The sequence below is a fragment of the Ovis aries genome, chromosome 7 (assembly GCF_016772045.2).
Source record: "Ovis aries strain OAR_USU_Benz2616 breed Rambouillet chromosome 7, ARS-UI_Ramb_v3.0, whole genome shotgun sequence".
NCBI classification, from domain to species: domain Eukaryota; kingdom Metazoa; phylum Chordata; class Mammalia; order Artiodactyla; family Bovidae; genus Ovis; species Ovis aries.
Window position 1 is genome coordinate 65,360,037 of NC_056060.1, and position 19,495 is coordinate 65,379,531.

A 19,495-nucleotide genomic window follows, 5' to 3' on the forward strand; every position below is an offset into this window, starting at 1 on the left:
AGCTGTGGTGGAAAACCCTACAGGGGAGGAAGGAGACTGAGGGAGGCTGTCAGTCAGTCGAGGCCACGCTGCCCAGAGGTTCTCACCGTGTGATTTAGAGCCAGCGTCAGTCCCCGGGCTCGTGGTCTCAGGAGTCCCTCCCCTGCACTCGCACCCTCTGCCTCCCACCTGTGTAGCCCCTGCGTTGTGGGGCTCTGCGGGTGGGGGCTGGGATTAGAGGGACGCCAAGTGAGTCTGAGGTTCTGGGTTTGTCATGAGAAAGTAAAGGATGACAGCTTGGTTTTAAAAAACAGGAAGCCGTTCCTGGCAAGACAGGCAGGACTCACTCCCCCGGGGAAGCAGCCCAGGGTAGGAGAAAACCCCAGGCTTGACCGCTGTGGGAAGCCACCAGATGGATCCAGGAGGAAAGCACCGCTAGGACACCCGCGTAAGAACAAACACACAAGCTGAGTTGTGCCAGCTCGTTGCCAGCTGAGAGGTTCTTTTTTCCTCCTTCTCCCTTTGTAGTAAATTGTAAGAACCTCAAAGAGAAAATCAAATGAGAGCCCTGAAATAGTTTGTGCTCTTCGTCGCAGACATTTATAGAACTCCCCCCATTTCCTAGAAAAGTGATAGGAAAAGCAGAGACAACAGAAGGGATAAAGAGAGTTTTAGAGCCAGCGAGGGAGACTGGTGTCCAGATTAAGCTGAGGCTTGGAGAAGAGCCTGGGGCTGAGGGGTAGTGTTGAGTAAAATGAATGGCATCTAAAGCCCCCCTCTCTAAATAAGCAGACAGATCGCGCTGGCCTAGGAGCCCTTTCCCAGAAGTTAGCAGAGTTCTCCCAGGGTATCTGCCTCCTGGATTCTGGCTGGTGGCCCTGCTCTCATCCCCACCCCCAGATGTCTGGACTAATGGATTCTGCTTCTTTGTTTTTCCCTAGAACCTCTGGTTCGCCAACCCCGGGGGCAGCAATAGCATGCCAAGCCGCACCCACAGCTCTGTCCAAAGGACCCGCTCACTGCCTGTGCACACTTCGCCACAGAATATGCTGATGTTCCAGCAGCCAGGTAGGGCCCAGCCCTCTATCCCTCGTTGTCCTGTTGGGGAGGCCAGGTCACCAAAATAGATGCCCCAGTGAACTCAAGCGGAAAGTGCTTAGCCTCGACTGCCACCTTGCATTCTTTTGAGCTTATAGAAGCCTTTCCTTTTTTAAACCATGCCTTGCCAGCATGAATTGTGGCCTGTTGGCTCGGAGCCAGCACACGGAGCCCCAGAATTGGTTGTGATCTGACACGGGGGTATTTTGGATCCTAGTCATATTTCTAGATTGATTAACCCAGCGACATCACTGCAGGGCTTCCAGGGGAAGTTGGGAGGGGTTCCATGTATGGTGTGTGTATGTGGTTGGTGTGTACATAGAGGGATGTGTAGATAGACAGAGAAAGAGAAAACTCCATGGTGGTGATGCTGAGAGACCCACCCCTGGTTTGGGAGTCCTTTGCACACATGATTGTTGATCATCCATCTTCCCTTTATTTGGTTAAAGAGCAGCCTGGTGCGCCTCTTGTCAATTTCACCTTTGACCCTGCATCCTCAAACAGAGTTGCCAGAATTACATTCAGGTGCCTGCACCTTTCTCTGTGCAGACAGTTGACCTCTTACACTCCATGAGTAATACAAAGCCCGATAAGCGATTACTGCATGGTTTGCACCTGGAAGAAGATCCTCACCCTTTCTGGTAGATGCGCTTTGTACAATGTCTTACAGGAGTTTGAGGGGAAATGTCACTGTGACCTGGGTGGGCATGGAAGCTTCTTTGAGGTGAACTTCAGGGAGCAGAGGGTAAAGAGATGGAAAGAGGAGAGTGGAGTTGCAAGTAGAAGGAGCTAAGAGAGCCAAACCGCAAGGATACCAAGTCCTACAACGAGTTCCGCGGTGGCTTGGTGGCGGGCTCAGGCTGAATGAAGTAGCAGTGTGCAGCCCAAGGGAGCTGGAAAGGCTGCAGCTGATGGTGGGACCCTGAACCCAAGGCCAAGAAGCTGGGATTCCAGCTGCTCTCAGTGCGGAATTGATAGGAGCTTTTGAGCAGGGGGACAGGCCAGGGTGAGCATAGAGGAGTAAAGAGTGTGCAGGCTCGAGGGGAGGAGGTGAGGCCACCAAGGGGTGGGGAGGTGCCAATGGCAGGAAGCCACCAAGGCTCAAGATATGTCAGGAAAGAGAAGAATGTCGGCATGCTCCAGATGCTGATTTAAAGTTGCTTCTTGACTTCTAGAACTCTACCTATTTGCACACCTTTGTTTTTAAGCTCCTTTCTTCCTTTTGATACTTGATATTTTTCTTCCCAGGAAGAAAATACTTGATAGAATTTGGGGGCTGTGAAGTCCTGATCCCAGGTCATTTAGTCCCAGCCTCTACTTTCATGTAGAATTCTGTATAATTTACTCCCAGTAAGAGAGACTTTGGAGACAAAGTGAGACTCTGGAGACTCTGGTCCCACCATCAGCTGCAGCCTTTCCAGCTCCCTTGGGCTACGCACCGCTACCTCATTCAGCCTGAGCCCGCCACCAAGCCACTGCGGAACTCGCTGTGGGACTTAGTATCCTTGCGGTTTGGCTCTCTTAGCTCCTTCTACTTGCAACTCCACCCTCCTCTTTCCATCTCTTCACCCTCTGCTCCCTGAAGTTCACCTCCAAGAAGCTTCCATGCCCACCCAGGTCACAAAATCTGAAGACATCTTGGGCATGAGATCTTTCACCTGGAATGAATAGCTCACCCTAACCTCAACCCCAGGACTGCAGCCCAGCTACCCTGGCATAGCTGACCACTCTCCTCTAATCCTGACACATTTGTAGCCTTTTCCATTCTTTCCTACCTCTTTTTCCCTCCTTGTGGCTCTCTTCCAAGTCCTCCATCATCCTGTTTATCCCTCATCTTAATTGGGCAGACCAAGCCCACTGGGAAGAGATGGGCCATCTCTGGGAGAAGAACCATTTGGGTCTGTTGATACAAATCTTTCATTTGCACATTGCTTCCCCTCTCTGTTACACAGCAATGCTGAACAGTTGGCTTATGCTCAGGTCAGCTGTGACCCTAAGATCATTTCCACCCTCTTCCCATGAAGCTTCTTGTTCCCGTAGTTAAAGAAGCAAACACTACCGAACAGCTTATAAGAGAAAGTGACTATCCCCCTGACCTCCCTTCCCAGCCCATATTCCCACCTCCCAGAGGCAGCACTTAACAACTGATTTCCGTTTTCCTGGTAGTTCCCTGCAAGTCTCTCAGTAATGTTGTTTACATGCTGCTGGACTCAGAGCTCTGGAACCCTTGGGTTATTGCTGTTGTTGTTTTAATCAGCCTCTCCCCAAAGCATGACAAACCCACTTCCAGCAAGGCCCTGATGAACCACAGCATTTCTAGTAACTGTGGCATGAGGACAGGGCTGCTGCATATTTCCTGATTGTAAATACAAGTGGTGCAGCCATAAAGAACCTGCCTGCCAGTGCAAGAGATGCAGGAGACACGGCTGCAATCCCTGGGTCAGGAAGATCCCTTGAAGCAGGAAATGGCAACCCCGCTCCAGTATTCTTGCCTGGAAAATCCCATGGACAGAGGAGCCTGGTGAGCTACAGTTCATGGATTCAACTGAGCACAGTGGCGGCAGCAGCAGCAGCAGGAGCCAGTCCTGAGTCCTGCCCAGCACCCATGGCCCATGTGAGGTGGCTCTTCCTGAGACGTGACAGTGAAGGGTGAGGCAGGGCCCTGCGTGAAAGGAAAGGAGGCTGCAGAAAGTTCCCTCCTCCATGGGCACAGAATGTTCCTTCTTAGCCTTTGCATCTAGGACCTGGGGGTCAGGGGCTGGGACTAGACTATAGGCATCATATCAGGAAGGCAGAAAGCTTTCATCTGTACACAAGCAGTACTAATAGTGAATGCATGATGGACCAGAGATGTGCGGCCAGCCCAAAATTACTGAGAACTGCTGCCTTCCAACGTACTAATTTCATCCTGGCCGTTGGATGTCTTCTCAGCACTCATTTTGAACCATCTGGGCAAATCTTAAAGACCTACAGTGCATTCCAAGGAAGTTTTGGTTCTGTGAACCTAATCCCATCAAGATGATGGAATGTCTCCAAAGAATAAAAAAAGGCTGGGGTCTAGAACCAGCCTCAATATTGTATGTCAACTCATGAGTCACCTTGCTTGAATCTTCAGGACGCTTCTTTCTTTCATGGATCTACAGAATCTGTGGACCCCTTGGAGGCCAGGGTAGAGGTGATTCTTCACTTCACTCTGCTATGGACAGATTTGAGATGTTTCCCAGGACAGGCCAGGAGAGCCATCAATAATCATGGCCCCTTGCTGGCCTCTGGGATGAGTAAGAAAGATGAAGCTGGTCCCCCTCAGAGTGAGGGCTGATACCATCACTAGAAGGGTGATGAGCTCACAACCAATGTGGTGCCTGGCCAAGAGCAGTCATGTTCCTCCCAGAGGCAGGGTGTTTTCCCAACTGGAAAAGTAGTTTGGAAACTGCTCACAGAAATGACTTCATATCTTGGGAGCAGATCCTGCTGACCAGGGCTCCACCACTCTTGGGATCAGAAAGTATCTCCGAGGAACCTGGGTGTGACGCTAGGAGGCCATGGAGGCTCTTCACTGCCTGGAGAGCCTGACAGGATGGGGCAGGGGGGCCAGAAGCTTTGGAGAAGCACCAGAAGGGTAGACTGAGCAGCCTCACTGAGCCCCTCGTCCTTCCCCAGCACAAAGCCACATGCAGACTACCTTTGGCACTAGACCACCCAGATGTGAGGCAGTGCCTTACATGGTGGCATTGTACCATGTGAGGTTACCTGCTCTTCATCGCAAGCCCCCCTTGTGCAGTGCTCACGACTAAAATCCTGCCATTAGAATCCCTGGGAGCACAGTGCACAGAGCTGTCATTATCCCTTTCCTTGTTAGTGTGAGTGAGCCCCAGGTTCCTTCCAGAGAACTGCCTTTAGTGAGACCCGGAAAAGACAGAGATTCATCGGTATACTAGCTCCACAGAGGACAGAAGGCGCTGCCCCACGGAGACAGAGGCCCGAATAGGGACCTGCTTGAAGTGCCTGATCCACGCTGGCTCCTCCCCTTCCAGTGAGCCCTGCTCAGGGTGGGCAGATGATGGGCAGGGAGGCCGTCAACTGCATCATTCTGTCACCACCAAGACCCCAGCGGGGTCCGTGCCACCCCCCCCCGTCTGACAGCCACATTCAGAAAGACCAACTCAGGGTGAGATGATGCAATACCACCTGGCACCACGTTCTCCTCGTCAGTTTTCATGAAAGCCTGGGTCCTGGAGGATCTCCCCTGTGCTTAGTTCCACAGATCTCTGAGTGAAGCCCCCAGAGAAGCGCTGCATTCTCCACTGCAGACTCAGGATGCAGCTGGCACCTGCGTTTCTCTGCCCTAGCAGGCGTGGGGTTCTCTCTTCCTTTCAGCATCTCTCTCCCCCTTTTTTCTTGGTTCCTGCCTTGCCTTCATCTTCCTTACTCCTTTCATCACAGTCAGCCAGCTCCCACCTCTGCATTCTCTGTCCCTTCCTCGACAGACTGACTTTCTTGACTTCTCGACTTCAGCAGTGCTGCCTCCTCACTTAACCAGACTCACAGCCCTCCTGGTTACTCAGCAGAGTGGCTGCAGCTGTAGTTGGCAAAGTGAGATTCTCAAGGTTTCTCCAAGAGTGCCCTGACCTGTTTCTTACTCTAAAGTCTTGAAGACACTGGCCTCTTTACCTCAGCCTCAGGGACTCGGAGAGCGCAGCAGAAGGGCATGTCGGGTGCCACAGTCGTGAACCTTAGCTGCCACGGCTGCTTCTGTCAAGGAAGAGCCATATGGAGGCCCCCAGAGGGGCCCTGCAGCAGCACCTTGTTCGGGTTGGGCGCTGCTTCCTTCCAGAGTCCTCTTGACCCTGGGCCTGAGCAGCAGTCCATGGTTTTGTAGGACTTCTAAAAAGGCAAAGTTAAAAGTCCCCCTTCAGCCTCGACTCTGGGCATCCTAGAACTGGGGATACTCAAATACACACCCTAATGTGTACAGAAATACACATCCTGGAATGGTCTGGTGGAGAGGGGAAGAATCCTTCATTCTCAGAGATGCCATCTGAGCTAAGGAAGCAGCCCTGCTAGGGCAATAACACAGAGGGCTCCGAGTCTGTATGTCCTCCTGAAGACTCAAAACTACATCTGTCTGGCCCCTGCTGCAGGGGCCGGGATAAACATGATGAGCCCCTAGGGTGAGCAGGAGCCAGGACAAGAGTTGGCCTGTAGTTCATGTGGATCTGTGGGCAGGAGTTGCCCAGATACTTAGCCAGGGCTTTGAGAGAGCTGCCCACTGAGCCAATCATGGCTGAGGGCTTCCAGCCTGAGATAGAAGCTGCTTTTCATCCGGCTGGTCTCCCTCTGTCTTGTATATGCGGGGAGATGCCTCGGATCTGTTTTTACCAAGTACACAATTAAAAAGTCACGCTTAGGAAACTCTGTTGTGCAAACATACAGGCTTCTCCCAAGACTTAGAATTTTTCAGAGCCACTTCAAGATTGGTGGGGGTCATGACTCTGCCCATGTCCTCGAGGGAAGATCTGGAGGATTAAAAGCAAGCATGCCAACTTTCAACCTAAAAGAGCAGCCACGAAGGTTTGGAGATTCTGGAGCAGAGAGCCCCACATTTCTCAGCCCCCTGTTTTTGGAACACGCAATCCAAGGCTTGGGAAATGGCATTTTGCTGCGTGTTGGCAAGAAATCCTGCAGCTGAAACACTTCTCTCCAAATGTCGAGCATCTTTATTTATCCAAATCTCTCCACAGTGTTTGTTTAAAGGGGAGTGCTAGAGAGTAAACTAAATTTTACAATGAGCATATGGATGGCTATAATTGCTAAGGGTTTTTTTTTTAATCTATTTGCTAACTGGCTATATATATAATTGTGTTTCTATTTTATAGGTTTCACACCCTGAAGGCTGCTAATTTTTGCATGCATATGATTTTCACATGAATGGATGAAAATACTAAAATACTCTTCCCTGGATTGTCTAATTGCCCCAGCCCTACTCTGAGTGCAGGGGTGGGTGGGGCCAGGGAGACCCGTTCTCCATGGAGAACGTTCTCTTCCCTGGAAGCCCAGCCGTCCTCTGTCTGCTCATGAATTGGCAGAGTTGTCTTTCAAACCCATGGATGCTGGAACGTGGGTCAGAATCTGCTCTCCAGTGTTCCTCATAGTGATCCATTTTGCGAACCTTCTCTTTGAGAATTTTAAATAACAGAAACAACATCTGCCTCTGAATTAGCTGGTAATGGGGAACATAGATCGCAGAGGAGACCTAAATGTATAGCTCATCCAGGAAAACAAATACTTTGGTTTAGCCATTGGTTTCAACTTCCTCTCCCACCAAACCACCAACCTCATTTTTCATTCCTTCTCCCGTTCTGGCCCCAAGCGCCCCCTAGTGGAGACTCTTAGAAGCCAGGAAGCGGCCTGCAGTCGGGGCCTCTGGATTCTTTCCCCACTTTACGGGCAAAAGAGCCTAGGCCCAAAGGAAGGGAAGAACTTCTCAGGGTCACACGGGAAGGCAGCAGCAGTGCTGACACTTCCCAGGCACTCAGAACACATCCCACGGCAGGGGTTTTTCTGCCCTTCCCCATGGAATTTCACAGTTTTGTCTGAGTTTCACAATAGCTGTCCGTTCCCTTCTATTTCTTGCTCCATCTTTTTCATCACTCAATAGACATGTATGAGGTGTGCAGAAGGCCATGGCTGGGTATCATGGGAGAGTCAGAGAAATCTGTAAGCATCATAATGACAATGGTGGAAGTGTCTGCAAGGTGCTTCCAAACTAGTCAAGGATGTTCAAGACCTCCGCCAGGTGGAAACGATGGAGAGAGTGCTGGTGATGAGCCCCAGCAGGACAGAGGAGGTACCCGGGCTGCCTCTCCCTTGGAGCAGGAGGGCCCAGAGCCTGGAGCGGTGGAGAGGGTCCAGACGATAGAGCTGGCTTTGTGGTTAGGATGCACAATATTGTCCTGGGCAGCGGAAACCCTTGCTTCAAAGTGCTTGGAGACCAAGAGCATTGACAGGCACTGGCAGATGTGTGGTGTGCAGGAGAACACCGGCCCTAGGGTCACACCCGTGTGGGTTCCCGTCCCAGCTAGTGTCAGCCGGCTAGCCTTGATATGTCACTTAGCCTCTGGGAGGCCCACTTGAGAACTGGACACCCAGCAGGGTGTTGGACTCAGAAGGGGTTCCCACCAGGCTATGGTTTTCCTTTCCTGTGCTTCATAATGAAGCAGAAATGCACCAGGCCCAGTTCTGGGCACAGGGAGCTGAGCCAAGTCCTGCTCCAGTGAAGCAAACACTCAGCTGGGAGGAGGCCACAAATACACACAGAATATGTCAGGTGTCGGTGACGGTGACGAAGAAAAAATGGAGCAACAGGATGGGGTGGAAAAGTGCTGTTCACTGCGATGAACAGAAAGTCCTTTCCAAGGAGACAGTAGAGCCAGAGACGTGACAGCAGGCAGAGAGTGAGCTCTGGGACCGTCCAGGGACCAGCATTCTGGGCAGAGGGAATAGCAGTGCAAAGGCCCTGGGGTAGAAGAGGGTCTGGGAGGAGGGGGTGAAGGACGGGAAAGCTGCATGAGGGCAGGGAGGTGACAAGGGCCAGGTCTGCAGGGCCTTGCAGGCTGTAGGAAGGGCTTGGCTTTTACCCCAGTGAGAAGCTGCTGGAGGGGTCTGAGCAGAGGCTGGCAGACTGTGACTATGACAGCTATATTTAGCCACCAGTTTTCATCCAGCTGCAGTGGACTCAGGGTGTCTAACAGACTGAGAGGTCAGTTGAACCCAAGTGCAACACACTGTCTCCATGGCAATCTTGGCAGTCCCCCCAAGTCCCCGCAGGGAGGCAGCTCTGGCGATCCCCCCAAGTCCTCGCAGGGAGGCAGCTCTGGCGGTCCCCCCAAGTCCTCACAGAGAGGCAGCTCTGGTGGTCCCCCCAAGTCCTCGCAGGGAGGCAGCTCTGGTGGTCCCCCCAAGTCCGCGCAGGGAGGCAGCTCTGGCGGTCCCCCCAAGTCCGCGCAGGGAGGCAGCTCTGGCTGTCCCCCCAAGTCCTTGCAGGGAGGCAGCCCTGCTGGCCCCCAAGTCCTCGCAGGGAGGCAGCTCTGGCGGTCCCCCCAAGTCCTTGCAGGGAGGCAGCCCTGCTGGCCCCCCAAGTCCTTGCGGGGAGGCTCACCAGACCCTCACCCTGAAGGTGGAGCCAGCGGCACTGTGCATACTTTCTCCTTGCTGTCAGGGCCCCGTCACCAATGTATCCCTTTGTCCCCTGCAGAATTCCAGCTCCCGGTGACTGAACCCGACATCAACAACAGGCTGGAGTCCTTGTGCCTCAGTATGACCGAGCACGCCCTGGGAGGTGAGTGTGTCCTCCCGGCATGGCATGGCACACCTGGGAGAACCACTGGCCAAGAGGGCACAGGGAGGGGAGGCAGGGGCAGGGGAGAGAGGCCGGGGTGGGGGCTGTTGGACCCTCGTGAAGCCACACCATCCACAGCACACGACGCCACACGCAGCGAGCCCCAGCACCCTGCTCCTGCTCCCCCTCTGGGGGTGACTCAGGGCCCCGGAGAGCACGCTGTTCCTCATTCCCCAGAGGCCCCACCCCCCAGGGCACACTGGAGTCCCAGGCTCGTGGTTGTCCCAGCCAAATGCGGGCACTGGAGGAGTCAGGAACACAAGACGTGGCTTTTAGTGGAAACATCCCCCCACAGCATTGGATTCTTTCCTTCTCGGCACTAGATCCCCCAGTCTGGTCCAAGCATATCCCAACGTGCTCTAAAAATAGAATTTCTGAAACCAAAATCCCTGCCTGTTTTTATACCTCCCTGTTCCAAATGGCTTTCATGACGCCCGGGGCCCCGAGGCGTCCTTCTCAGTCTGACAGGGACGGTCTAGTTGGATGCATCCGTGCTGTGCGGGGCTGCAGCCCCAGAGGAGCTCCCAGAGGCAGCTGGGTCATCCCACTGTGAGTTTGGCCTGCAGCCCTGTGTCATCACAGCAGCCCTGGGAGGCCTTCAGTGCCCTCCTGGTACTAAACGGGTGCCTTTCTCTGGCTGGACTCGCTGCCAGCCCCGGGGCTGTTTGGCAGGCAGAGGAGAGATGTCCGCCCCTTCCTGCCAACCTCCGGGGAGGCTGTGAGTCACGGCAATCCAGAGAGGCCTCCTGTGACCCTTCCCGACAGCCCTCTTCAGGCTGGACTGCTCACCCCACGTAGAGCCACGCTGTGTGCTAGCCGGCGGCGGTGCAGAGGAAGGCTGTCATCGGCCACTGCTCCAGAGAGCTTTGTCCTCCTGATCAGGGGTGTTTAGACTTCTAGTCTCTGCAACGCAGTCTTATCCTGAGACCAAATATGAGGCAGATAAATGCTCTGTGTGAAGCAGAGTACAGACCGGGACTGCACCCTCCTGATCTCACCTGTGCAAGACTCTCCGAAGCCCAGAGAGAGCCCTTGCTCAGAAACAGAAGGGAGCAGGCTGAAGGCCTCCCAGGGCTTCTGACCAGATGGATGGTGGGGTACACAGCTCCCTCTGTGACCCCTCCCTCTGGGGGTTCCAGGGAACCCCATTGGCAAGCACCACACTCTCCCTTGGCCATTCAGTTCAGATCCTAGAAGCTCTGCCGCCTCACTGGTTCACTCCTGGTACCTCTGGGGGAGGTGCCACCAGCTCCTGTTCTCCAGGTAACCAGGGAGACTGGGTCAACATTCTGACAGCCCCTGAGGCGTGATGGGACACAACCCAGAGGTCCATCCGCAGATGGACATGGATGGACAAGATTCACCGTAGCCACACGCAGGATTGTCACTCAGCCTTGAAGACGCATGAAGTGCTGTTCCATGGCTGAACCGGCACAGCGTTATGCTAATAGGTGAAAAAGCCAGACACAAAGGCCACACAGCGTATGATTCGCTTTATGCAAAGTGTTCAGAGTAGGCAAACCTCCAGGGACCGAAAGTAGATCAGGGTTTGGAGGGAGGTGGGAATGGAGAATGGCTGCTCACATGTACCAGATTTCTTTATGGGGCTGACAAAAATATTCTGGAATTAGATGGTGGTGATGGCCACACAGCTCTTGCTCAAAACCACTGAACTGTATGCTTGCAAAGGGTGAAATGTATGGTAAGAAAATTATATCTCAATTTTGTCCTAAAGGGAAGGCCTCCAGACCTGAGACTTCAGGCCAAACTCAGCCCCGTCGCAGGCACCCAGGTGCCCTCCCACCTGACACCTGACTGGAGCTGGCTTGGGGGGACTCTGCTCAGTCCTACGTCGCCTGTGGGAGTCAGCAAGAACTGGCCACTCCCCCAGGGCTTGATAGAGCTCAGATAATTGGCACCTCAGATGCTCTTATCAATTTGCTAAGTACTAACATCGTCATCATTAGTAGCAAGAATGCCAAATACTCCTTCTTAAAAGGAGGTTTTCATTGAAAAGACCTAATTTTATTCTTACAGGGAATTTTATTCTTCCAGTTTTATTCTTAATTTTATTCTTACAGTTCTTTTATTTTTACAGGGAACCTCTGTGAACTGATTTTTTGTTGTTTTTGCTAATGTTTTCATCTTGTTAATCTCCTAAGCCTTTTTATTGCTGTGTTTTTTCCTCAATAATCCTTTCTGGGAGGAGCCTTATAAGCAGTTTCCTGATCAGTGGGTGCAAATTAGGTTCAGGATGGCCTGGTTAGGTGCAGTGGCAGTGTGCCCTCCCCCTCTGACAGCACCTTCCTGCTGGCCGACCCCAGCCAGGCGCCAGGGGAGATGACCTTGCTGGGGACAGAATTTCTGCCAGTGAATGAAGTCATCTTACAGGACAAATGACTAGGGAGAGGAAAGCAGAGTAGTAAAATATGCTCCTCTTTGTGCATCTCATGGAAAGAGCAGAGAGGTATCCAAGTTTCTGGGACACCATATCCCAGGAGGGCTATTCTAAGGCTGTTGGGCCCATCCTTTCATGATGACATCTCTGCTCCCTGTCTCTTCCAATAACTGCTGCCCTCTCAGTCTGGGTCTAAGCTACTTTTCTCTGGCCTTCTCTACCCATCTCTTCTTTTCCCTGCCACGCTCCTCCGATAGAAGCTGTGAGGAAGCCCGGGGTGGGAGGGGGTTGCCTCTGCCATCTTGATTTGTGAGTCTTTAAGGCTTTCACCTGGCTTTATATGGCTTGCTCCCGACTGGTAGCCCCAGGTATTCAGGAGGACTCAGTGCCAGGCCTGGCCATTCTCCTCCTCCCGCAGAGGGGTCATATGGGCAGGAATGTTCACAGCCTCAAAAACAAGGCTCCATCCAGCAGAATGCAGTCCATAGTGAATCAAACCATTAGGAGGAATGCCTGGTCCACCCTCTGATGTTCTGAGGTTCATGCATCACCTGATCACCTTGTCATTCCTTCTCACCTTCTCTCCTCACTTCTTCTTAGGACTTAAAACCCCACTTATAGTAGGGGATATGGAGACATTGTGCTAATCGGAAAAAGGCTCCACTTTCCCAAGACAGTGTTCCATCTTTTGTTTGAAGTTCACCTTAATAATTATAAAACCAATGATAACTGCATGTGAATGGTGCCCCTTTGAGTTGTGCAGGGCATGACTTGCCCTACGGCAAATGTTGAGTCTGCACTTAACCAATTGGTTGTTTCCCTGCAGTTGAATACCAACCATCACCCTTGGAGGGTGAGGTTCAGGGATAGAATTCCATGAAAATGCAACTTGAGCCTGGGTTAGTTGAGATTTCCTTGTTTCCAGATCCTTACTTTGACAGCTATGAAAGGCTGGCATTAATGAGTGGATGAGTGAGGCCCAGCAAGATTGTGCACTGCACTTCTACAGATGAGGGAGTGGCCTCTACACCCTTACCTCACCCATACACATGTGTGTGCACACATACACATGCTCACTGTTCTGCCACTACTGGTTACCACTGCAGAGCCAGCACTCGAGAGGCTAAGAACGGATATGCACAGAAGGTGGGAGAGGTGATTAGTGCACACCTGGGGACCTCTAGGATTGATCATCTGAAAGTACAGATGCTTGCAGGGCCATTTGCTTCCCTTCTTTAGAATCTCTCAAAAAATCATAGAACTTAACACACACACACACACACACACACACACACACACAGTACAAGTAAAACTGGGGAAATCTGTAAGATGGGTAGATTACATCATCAGTATCTTGGTGGTAATATAATTTTGCAAACTGTTAACCTTAGGGGCAAACCCAGAAACAGGGTGCTGTTTCTTGTGTGGACCTACAGTCATCTCATTAAAAATATGAATTAAAGAAGCATTTCTCCCCCTAAGTCCCTGCTAGCAAGATGCAATTCTGGCCCCACCCATGAGGAGGTCAGAAGACCCTGCAGTGAGCTCAGGGCCCTTCCATATCACTTAGTCCTCCAGTTTTCCCTGAACTCTCAGCCGCACCCTCTCATAGCTGAGCTCTGCCTATTACTTATAGATGCACCTTTGCTAGACAGGGCTTGTGATGCAGAGGTTTAGACCCGGACACATCTGCTGACATGTGGACATCAGCAAAACCAGGGAGGCATACTGCATCCCATCCTAGCTTTCAGTTAGTGGTCAACTGAACTTAATCATTTCTACCTGCTATGACTGATCCATGCCTCTTTCTGCTCACTGGAGAAACTCTAGCGTGGACCACTCCCGCCACCAGCCATGCCAGAGAAGCCATTCTGAAGTCAAATCTGGTTATTACTCTACCATTTATAAATCCCCAGCTGCCTATGTCCAAGCTCCTGTTCACAATACATGAGACCCTTATGGTCTGATTCTGAGGGCGCTCCCATAGTCCCATGTGAAAAGGAGTTGGGTGGCCATTGGCTCCCTCTGTGCCCTTGCTCACTCGTGGCCTCTCCTCTCTGCCAGGCATGCTCCCCACTTTACCCATTCCGCTGATTCTCTATAACCCAGATATGACATATACTGGGTGGCCTCAGCACTCTCGAATGTCCATAGGATCTTTCAGTTCCAGGTGCAAAAAAAAAAAAACAAAACAAAACTCACCGGTGTCTCTACCTTAGATTAGATTCTTGAGACAGAGAACCTGGATCAATCTGGATCAGTTTGGGTCAGACAGATCCCCCTGGTCTGCTCTGTTGTGATGGGTCAGAATTACCACCGCCTCAGGCCAGATCTTTCTCTGTGAAACCATCCTTGACTTCCAAGGGCAACTTAAACACTCCTTCTTCCGTGTTCCTGCTATGTCTGGTACATACTCCATCAGAGCACCTATCCCTCATATGTCTCTGTCAACTTACATGTCTGTGTCCCATCCAGGATATATATACTTGGACTAAAGGGTGAAGATTAGGTCTTTCCAGCTTGGTTCCCAGGCTCTGTATAACTCCTGGCAAAAATGTGGGTGAGTGTGTGAAGAATGAGCAAATGGATGGATGGATGAATTTAACCCTTATCTGTCCTCAGGGACTGGGAGGTCCGACATGCATGATGCTGGAGTTGGTGGGCATGAACGGAATTGCTTTGCTCACCTGTGCCCATTGTGTCCTCCTTTCTCTCCCAGACGGGGTTGACCGGACCTCCACAATCTAGAAGCTGAAGATGAGAGTGACCGCGCTGGCCGTGAAATCGACTGCTGCGGGTCCAGTGTTAGCCATCTTCAGGGTTGCACAGAATCCTCCAAGATACTCTGCAGCCTTTTTTTTCCCCCTGGTCCCTCTCCCATTTTGATTTTGTGAGAGCGTAGGTCGTCCTTGTAAACATATCAGTAGACCTGGGATTGGTTATTTTGTCATTTGTTTCTGTCATGGGATGGCGTGGTGTGGGGCATGGGGAGGGGTCTCTAAGGGAAACAGGACTGGGAGGAGGTGGAGGGAATGCAAGTGGCTTCCTGGATGGAAATGGGGGTTTCAGGGGGAGAGCACAGCTCGGAAAGAGATGAGAGATGCGGGAGGGAGGAAGACGCCCCTGCCTTGGGAGCCTTCTCAGAAGCCTACCTTCGAAGTCAGACCCCAGGAGGAAGGCATGGATGCCCGCGACCAAAACGCGAGTGACGGCGGCTCGCTTTTACGTCTCCTCTGATTGGATTCTCTGAGGCCCCTGCTTGAAATCCAGCCGCAAGAAGTCCACATGGCAACTGGGGCAGTAAGGGAGAAATCCGCTCCAACAAAATTTCAGATAAACTTTGATTTGTGTATTGTTTACATAACAATTTTAAAGGGTACATAATGTGTAAAGAGTTGGGATAGAACTTTTCTTCATACTATGGTTTTTGTAAAGGATTTGTTGATAGGGATTCATTTTTTTCCTCTATTTTTATAATAGCAGCAGGGTTGTCTTTTTAAATGGCTGCCAGGCTCTGCTTCTCGGGAAGAAGGGTGCGGTCACGTAGGCCTGAGTGGTGTCTCCCACCTGTGGGTGGGAGGAGCGTGTAGGTGGAGTTGAGGATGTGGCTGGAGTGAGCGGAGCACCGGGGGAGGGCGCCACCATGTGATCGGTTACGGGATTGCGCGCAGTCACCTGGAGAGTCGAAAAGAATCTTGCTGCCCTTTTCTGTGATGAATTTGCTTCTCACCCAGAGACACCTTTCTCTCCCCACCCTACCAGGGGGTTTCATCCTATCGCTCCTGGCCACACACACACACACACACACACAGAGGTGGGTACAAGTTCCACTGGAGGAGAAAAGGCAAGGATGGATATTTTTTCCTGGCAGGAGGCCTTAATATCCAGATGATAAGCTCAAAATACCACTTACGGGGGATTGCTCGCAGGAAGCCGAGCCTAGCCCCTCAAGGTTCGATCAACCACCGCTGAGGAAAAGGAAGAGAGGAGCAAGGTCCAGCAACAGTGTATAAATGGTCAGTCAGCAAGTGGCAGAGAGAGCCGCGGGGAGACGTTGCAAGTGAGCCGGGGAAGATGATGTGGGAAAGGTCGACTTCATGATGGACAGGAAGGTTCTATTACAGACAGCAGGGAGTTGCTGTGTTGTGGGCTGATTTATCTACCTACACGGAAGGGAGACAGAACTACTCCTTACATGGTGAGAGATTAACAAACTCTGCTACCACAAAGTAATAGCTCTATTTCTTAAGGGCAAGAAAGACTATGTTTCGGAATTTGATGCAAGGGAGGGTATTAGAGAAAATCCATGAGGAGCTGTGCTCTGCGCTGGAAAATTGGGTTGTGTAAATGATGATGTGCCAGCTCGGCCAGAGGAGAGATCAGGGAGATGGTAGGAGGCCTGTTTACTGAATGGGTGAGTCTGGTACCATTTTTTTGTTTGTTTGTTTTAGCAAAGTCAGAGTTGAAATTTAAGAGATCAGACCATGAAAATCACTGCATTTGCTTAGAGTTATTTTTTTAAAAAAATAAGTTAATGAAGTAAATACACATTTACAAGGCCTTAATGAAATCCAAACAGCTTTCTTCTACCTTCCAGATTAAAAATGTACACCCAATCCAACCTTGGATGTTGCGAGGCTTGTGAAATCCTTTTAAGGTCTAAAATGTGGGAACATCTTAGCCACAAAGAGCCTTTAGCAAGCATAGAAGGCTTGAATCCACAACATCCTGCATTGCATTAGGGAAAAAAGAGCTCTCCTTGGGTGACGACTATGTTCTAAAGATGCAAATTCATGTGCAGAAAGAGGCAGCATTTTGTAGTTGATTTTTTTTTTTTAACCAAGTGCCATTAACATTCATCCTCCACATCCCTTTTCTAAGCAAGCTTAGGGTTACTTGGGGAATGTGTTGGGATGGACGATCATGTGTGAGCTGGGAAGAACAGGTCAAAGATGTTGAAGGCCAAAGGCAAGACCAGACGGTTTGCGAAGGTGATTTTGGATGCTGAGAACGTTAATAGAAGAAGCAGGGCTGTTAACACATCTCGTGGAGAAGTGAGAAAGCATTCAAATCTGCTGCAAAACACATGTATCCATAAAGACTTGGGTTGTTCAGAAAACAGATTGTGAACACAATCACATTAGCATGAATCCTTTAAAAGGAAGAAGACCTTAAAGCATTTGCAAATCTGAATTTCTATTTATTCCTTCACTGAATATAGAAACAATGGTTATCTGATTATTAGAGATATTATTTTGGATATGTTACTTATTAACTTGCTATGGCTGGTAACCATGATAAAGTCTGTTATTAATAACAACATAATTCTTTTTTTAAAAGAAAAGCTTATTTTTCATTGACTGTGTATAGATTTATCTACTTAGTTGTGTTTTGCTCTTAGTGTTTTAATTTTTTTAAGTTGAGCGTTCTGATAAATTTTAGGAGCCTGTCCCCACCTTGTTTTGAGTCCTGTGTTGACTGCAGGTATACAGCTCAATCTAAAAATTCTAAAGCAAAAGAACTTTATTTATAAAAAAAAAAAAATCAAATGGTTGCATGCATAAGGCTGTGAAGTCGGATATTTAGTAATAAAGCGGCAGTGCCTTTTTTTGTATTTACCCATTGACCCCCAAATGCAACTGTTTTATATTAAGTAAATAGTAAACATTAAAAATCTCAGAGTAAAATCTATTTCACTACATGGGTTTTTTTCCTCCCCTTGTTCTGATTTAAGCAGTGTGTATTTGACATCTCTACACTGTCCCAGGGACAGTGGCATTCTACGATATTGTTATCATGTATGATGTTTTATTGGTGCTTTTTATTCATAGTGGTTTCTTACCAGAAACAGTAGGAAGACGCACATGAGTTGTGTGCAAGAAATGAAACATTGCTGCTGATATGTTTTGTTTTGTTTTCCACATGCTTTTTGAGTTTCACTTGTTTAAACCAAGGGCCAGCAAGCAAAAATAGATGCTGCTGGGTCTGCCTGCAGAGGGCGGCTGTTTGCACCAAGCTCTCCAATCCTGTGTACTAACAGTCCGTTTTTGGTCCTCAGGATTAGAGCTACAGCTGGGCCCCCTCTCCCATTCCTTTGAAGAGACACTGAGGGAAACAAGGTTTTCTTTTGAGGTGTCGTCGGCTGCCTTTTGCGGAATGGGAGCCTTCTCTGGGTCTTCTGTTCTTCTGCCCCTCTCTCAGCTACTGCCAGTGCCAGGTTTGTAGATGTTCACTCCCCGCCCCGGAACTGGGATCTTCCCAAGAGCCTGGGCTGGGGGCTGAGCTGGGTTGAAGATGTAGGTGCACAACCAGAAGGGCAGTGAGAGGGGGGCAGGCAGCCCCCGTCACATTGGTCCTCTGGAAATGTCTTGGGCAGGCGGCCCCAACACTGGTGCAGGAAAGCAGCCTAACCAAGGCATTCGAGTGTGCCTGATACAAGAAGGCCCTGTGGAGGGAAAATTTGCACATAGGGCTGTGATAACACTAATGTTGATTTTTTTTGTTTGTTTTACAAGTCATCAGAGATGTTTGCAAAGTGAGTTTTATTATTTTTTTTTGTAATTCCTTTATCTTTACTTAAAGGTGAATGTGTATTCCTCTGGGAGGAATAGGAAGAAAACAGGAATGTTAATAATGTCAAACAGAAGACTTCCTCCCTTATTAATATATAACCCTCATGTATTTATGCCTAATGTAAGCTGACTTTTAAAAAGCTTTCTTTTGTTGCATGCCCCGTGCAGGCATCCCTATTGTACATGCATGCCTTTCGTCCTGTTTTCCTGTATAAAGTTAGTGAACAAAGAACTATTTTTGCCTAGTTCATGTTGCCAAGCAATGCATATTTTTTAAATTTGTCATATATGGAAATAGCATGTTTGTTACATGTAAAAGCTTTACTGATATACAGATATACTAATGTTTGAAGATGCTGTTCTTTGCAAGTGTACAGTTTTCAAATGTTGTTACCAGTGAAACACCCTCGTGGTTTAAACTTGCTACAATGTATTTATTACTCATTTCCTCCCATGTAACTAAGAATCATGGCTATATTTCATATCAACGTTATATTGAAAGTGAAGGGAAATGATTAATACAAGGTTTTGTAACACTGGTGTGTGTCTTTCTTTCCTTTTTGTCAATACGATTGATTAGAAAATAAGAACTGAATAAGCCAGCCAGGAAGAATAAGCCTGAAATCCTGTAAACTATTCCCACCTGACCATTCTGTGAAAGCTGTATCTTCCAACTGTGAGCTACTTTTTTTTTTTTTTTTTAACAAAAAGGTAGGGAAAGAGGTGTTAAACATTTATGCAGCTTGATCTGTGCCCAGAGCAACCAAAAAATGTATCACCTGTCTTAGGGGTGTGTTTCTAAATAAAAATTCGAACCTTGCAGGTGGTATTGTTTATAGCTTGCTCTCCACCCTCAATGCCTTTGAAATCACATTTTACCCCTTAACCACAGCATAAACAATAGCCTCCTTGGAGACCTGAGGTTTTTAACTACACGTGGCTTGAATCTCATTTTAATCCTTCCAGTATGATGTATATTAATATAAGTTCTAAATAATGAGTCAGTTAAGCATATGGTTGGAGAGACAAACCTGGGTTTGAATTCTGGCT

At 49.6% G+C, this 19,495-nt stretch overlaps 1 protein-coding gene across 5 annotated transcripts in view; it reads left to right on the forward strand.

Moving 5' to 3' along the window:
* Window positions 1–19,265, forward strand: part of SAMD4A (sterile alpha motif domain containing 4A) — a 227,157-nt gene extending 207,892 nt beyond the window's left edge. For all 5 annotated transcript variants that reach the window (XM_027971877.2, XM_027971880.2, XM_042252547.2 and 2 more), the window contains 3 exons: window positions 921–1,047; window positions 9,332–9,415; window positions 14,593–19,265. In XM_027971877.2, the coding sequence (XP_027827678.1) occupies window positions 921–1,047; window positions 9,332–9,415; window positions 14,593–14,621 (240 nt within the window). In that variant the 3' untranslated portion in view covers window positions 14,622–19,265. The remainder of the gene's footprint in view (window positions 1–920; window positions 1,048–9,331; window positions 9,416–14,592) is intronic.
* Window positions 19,266–19,495: the final 230 nt, after the last annotated feature.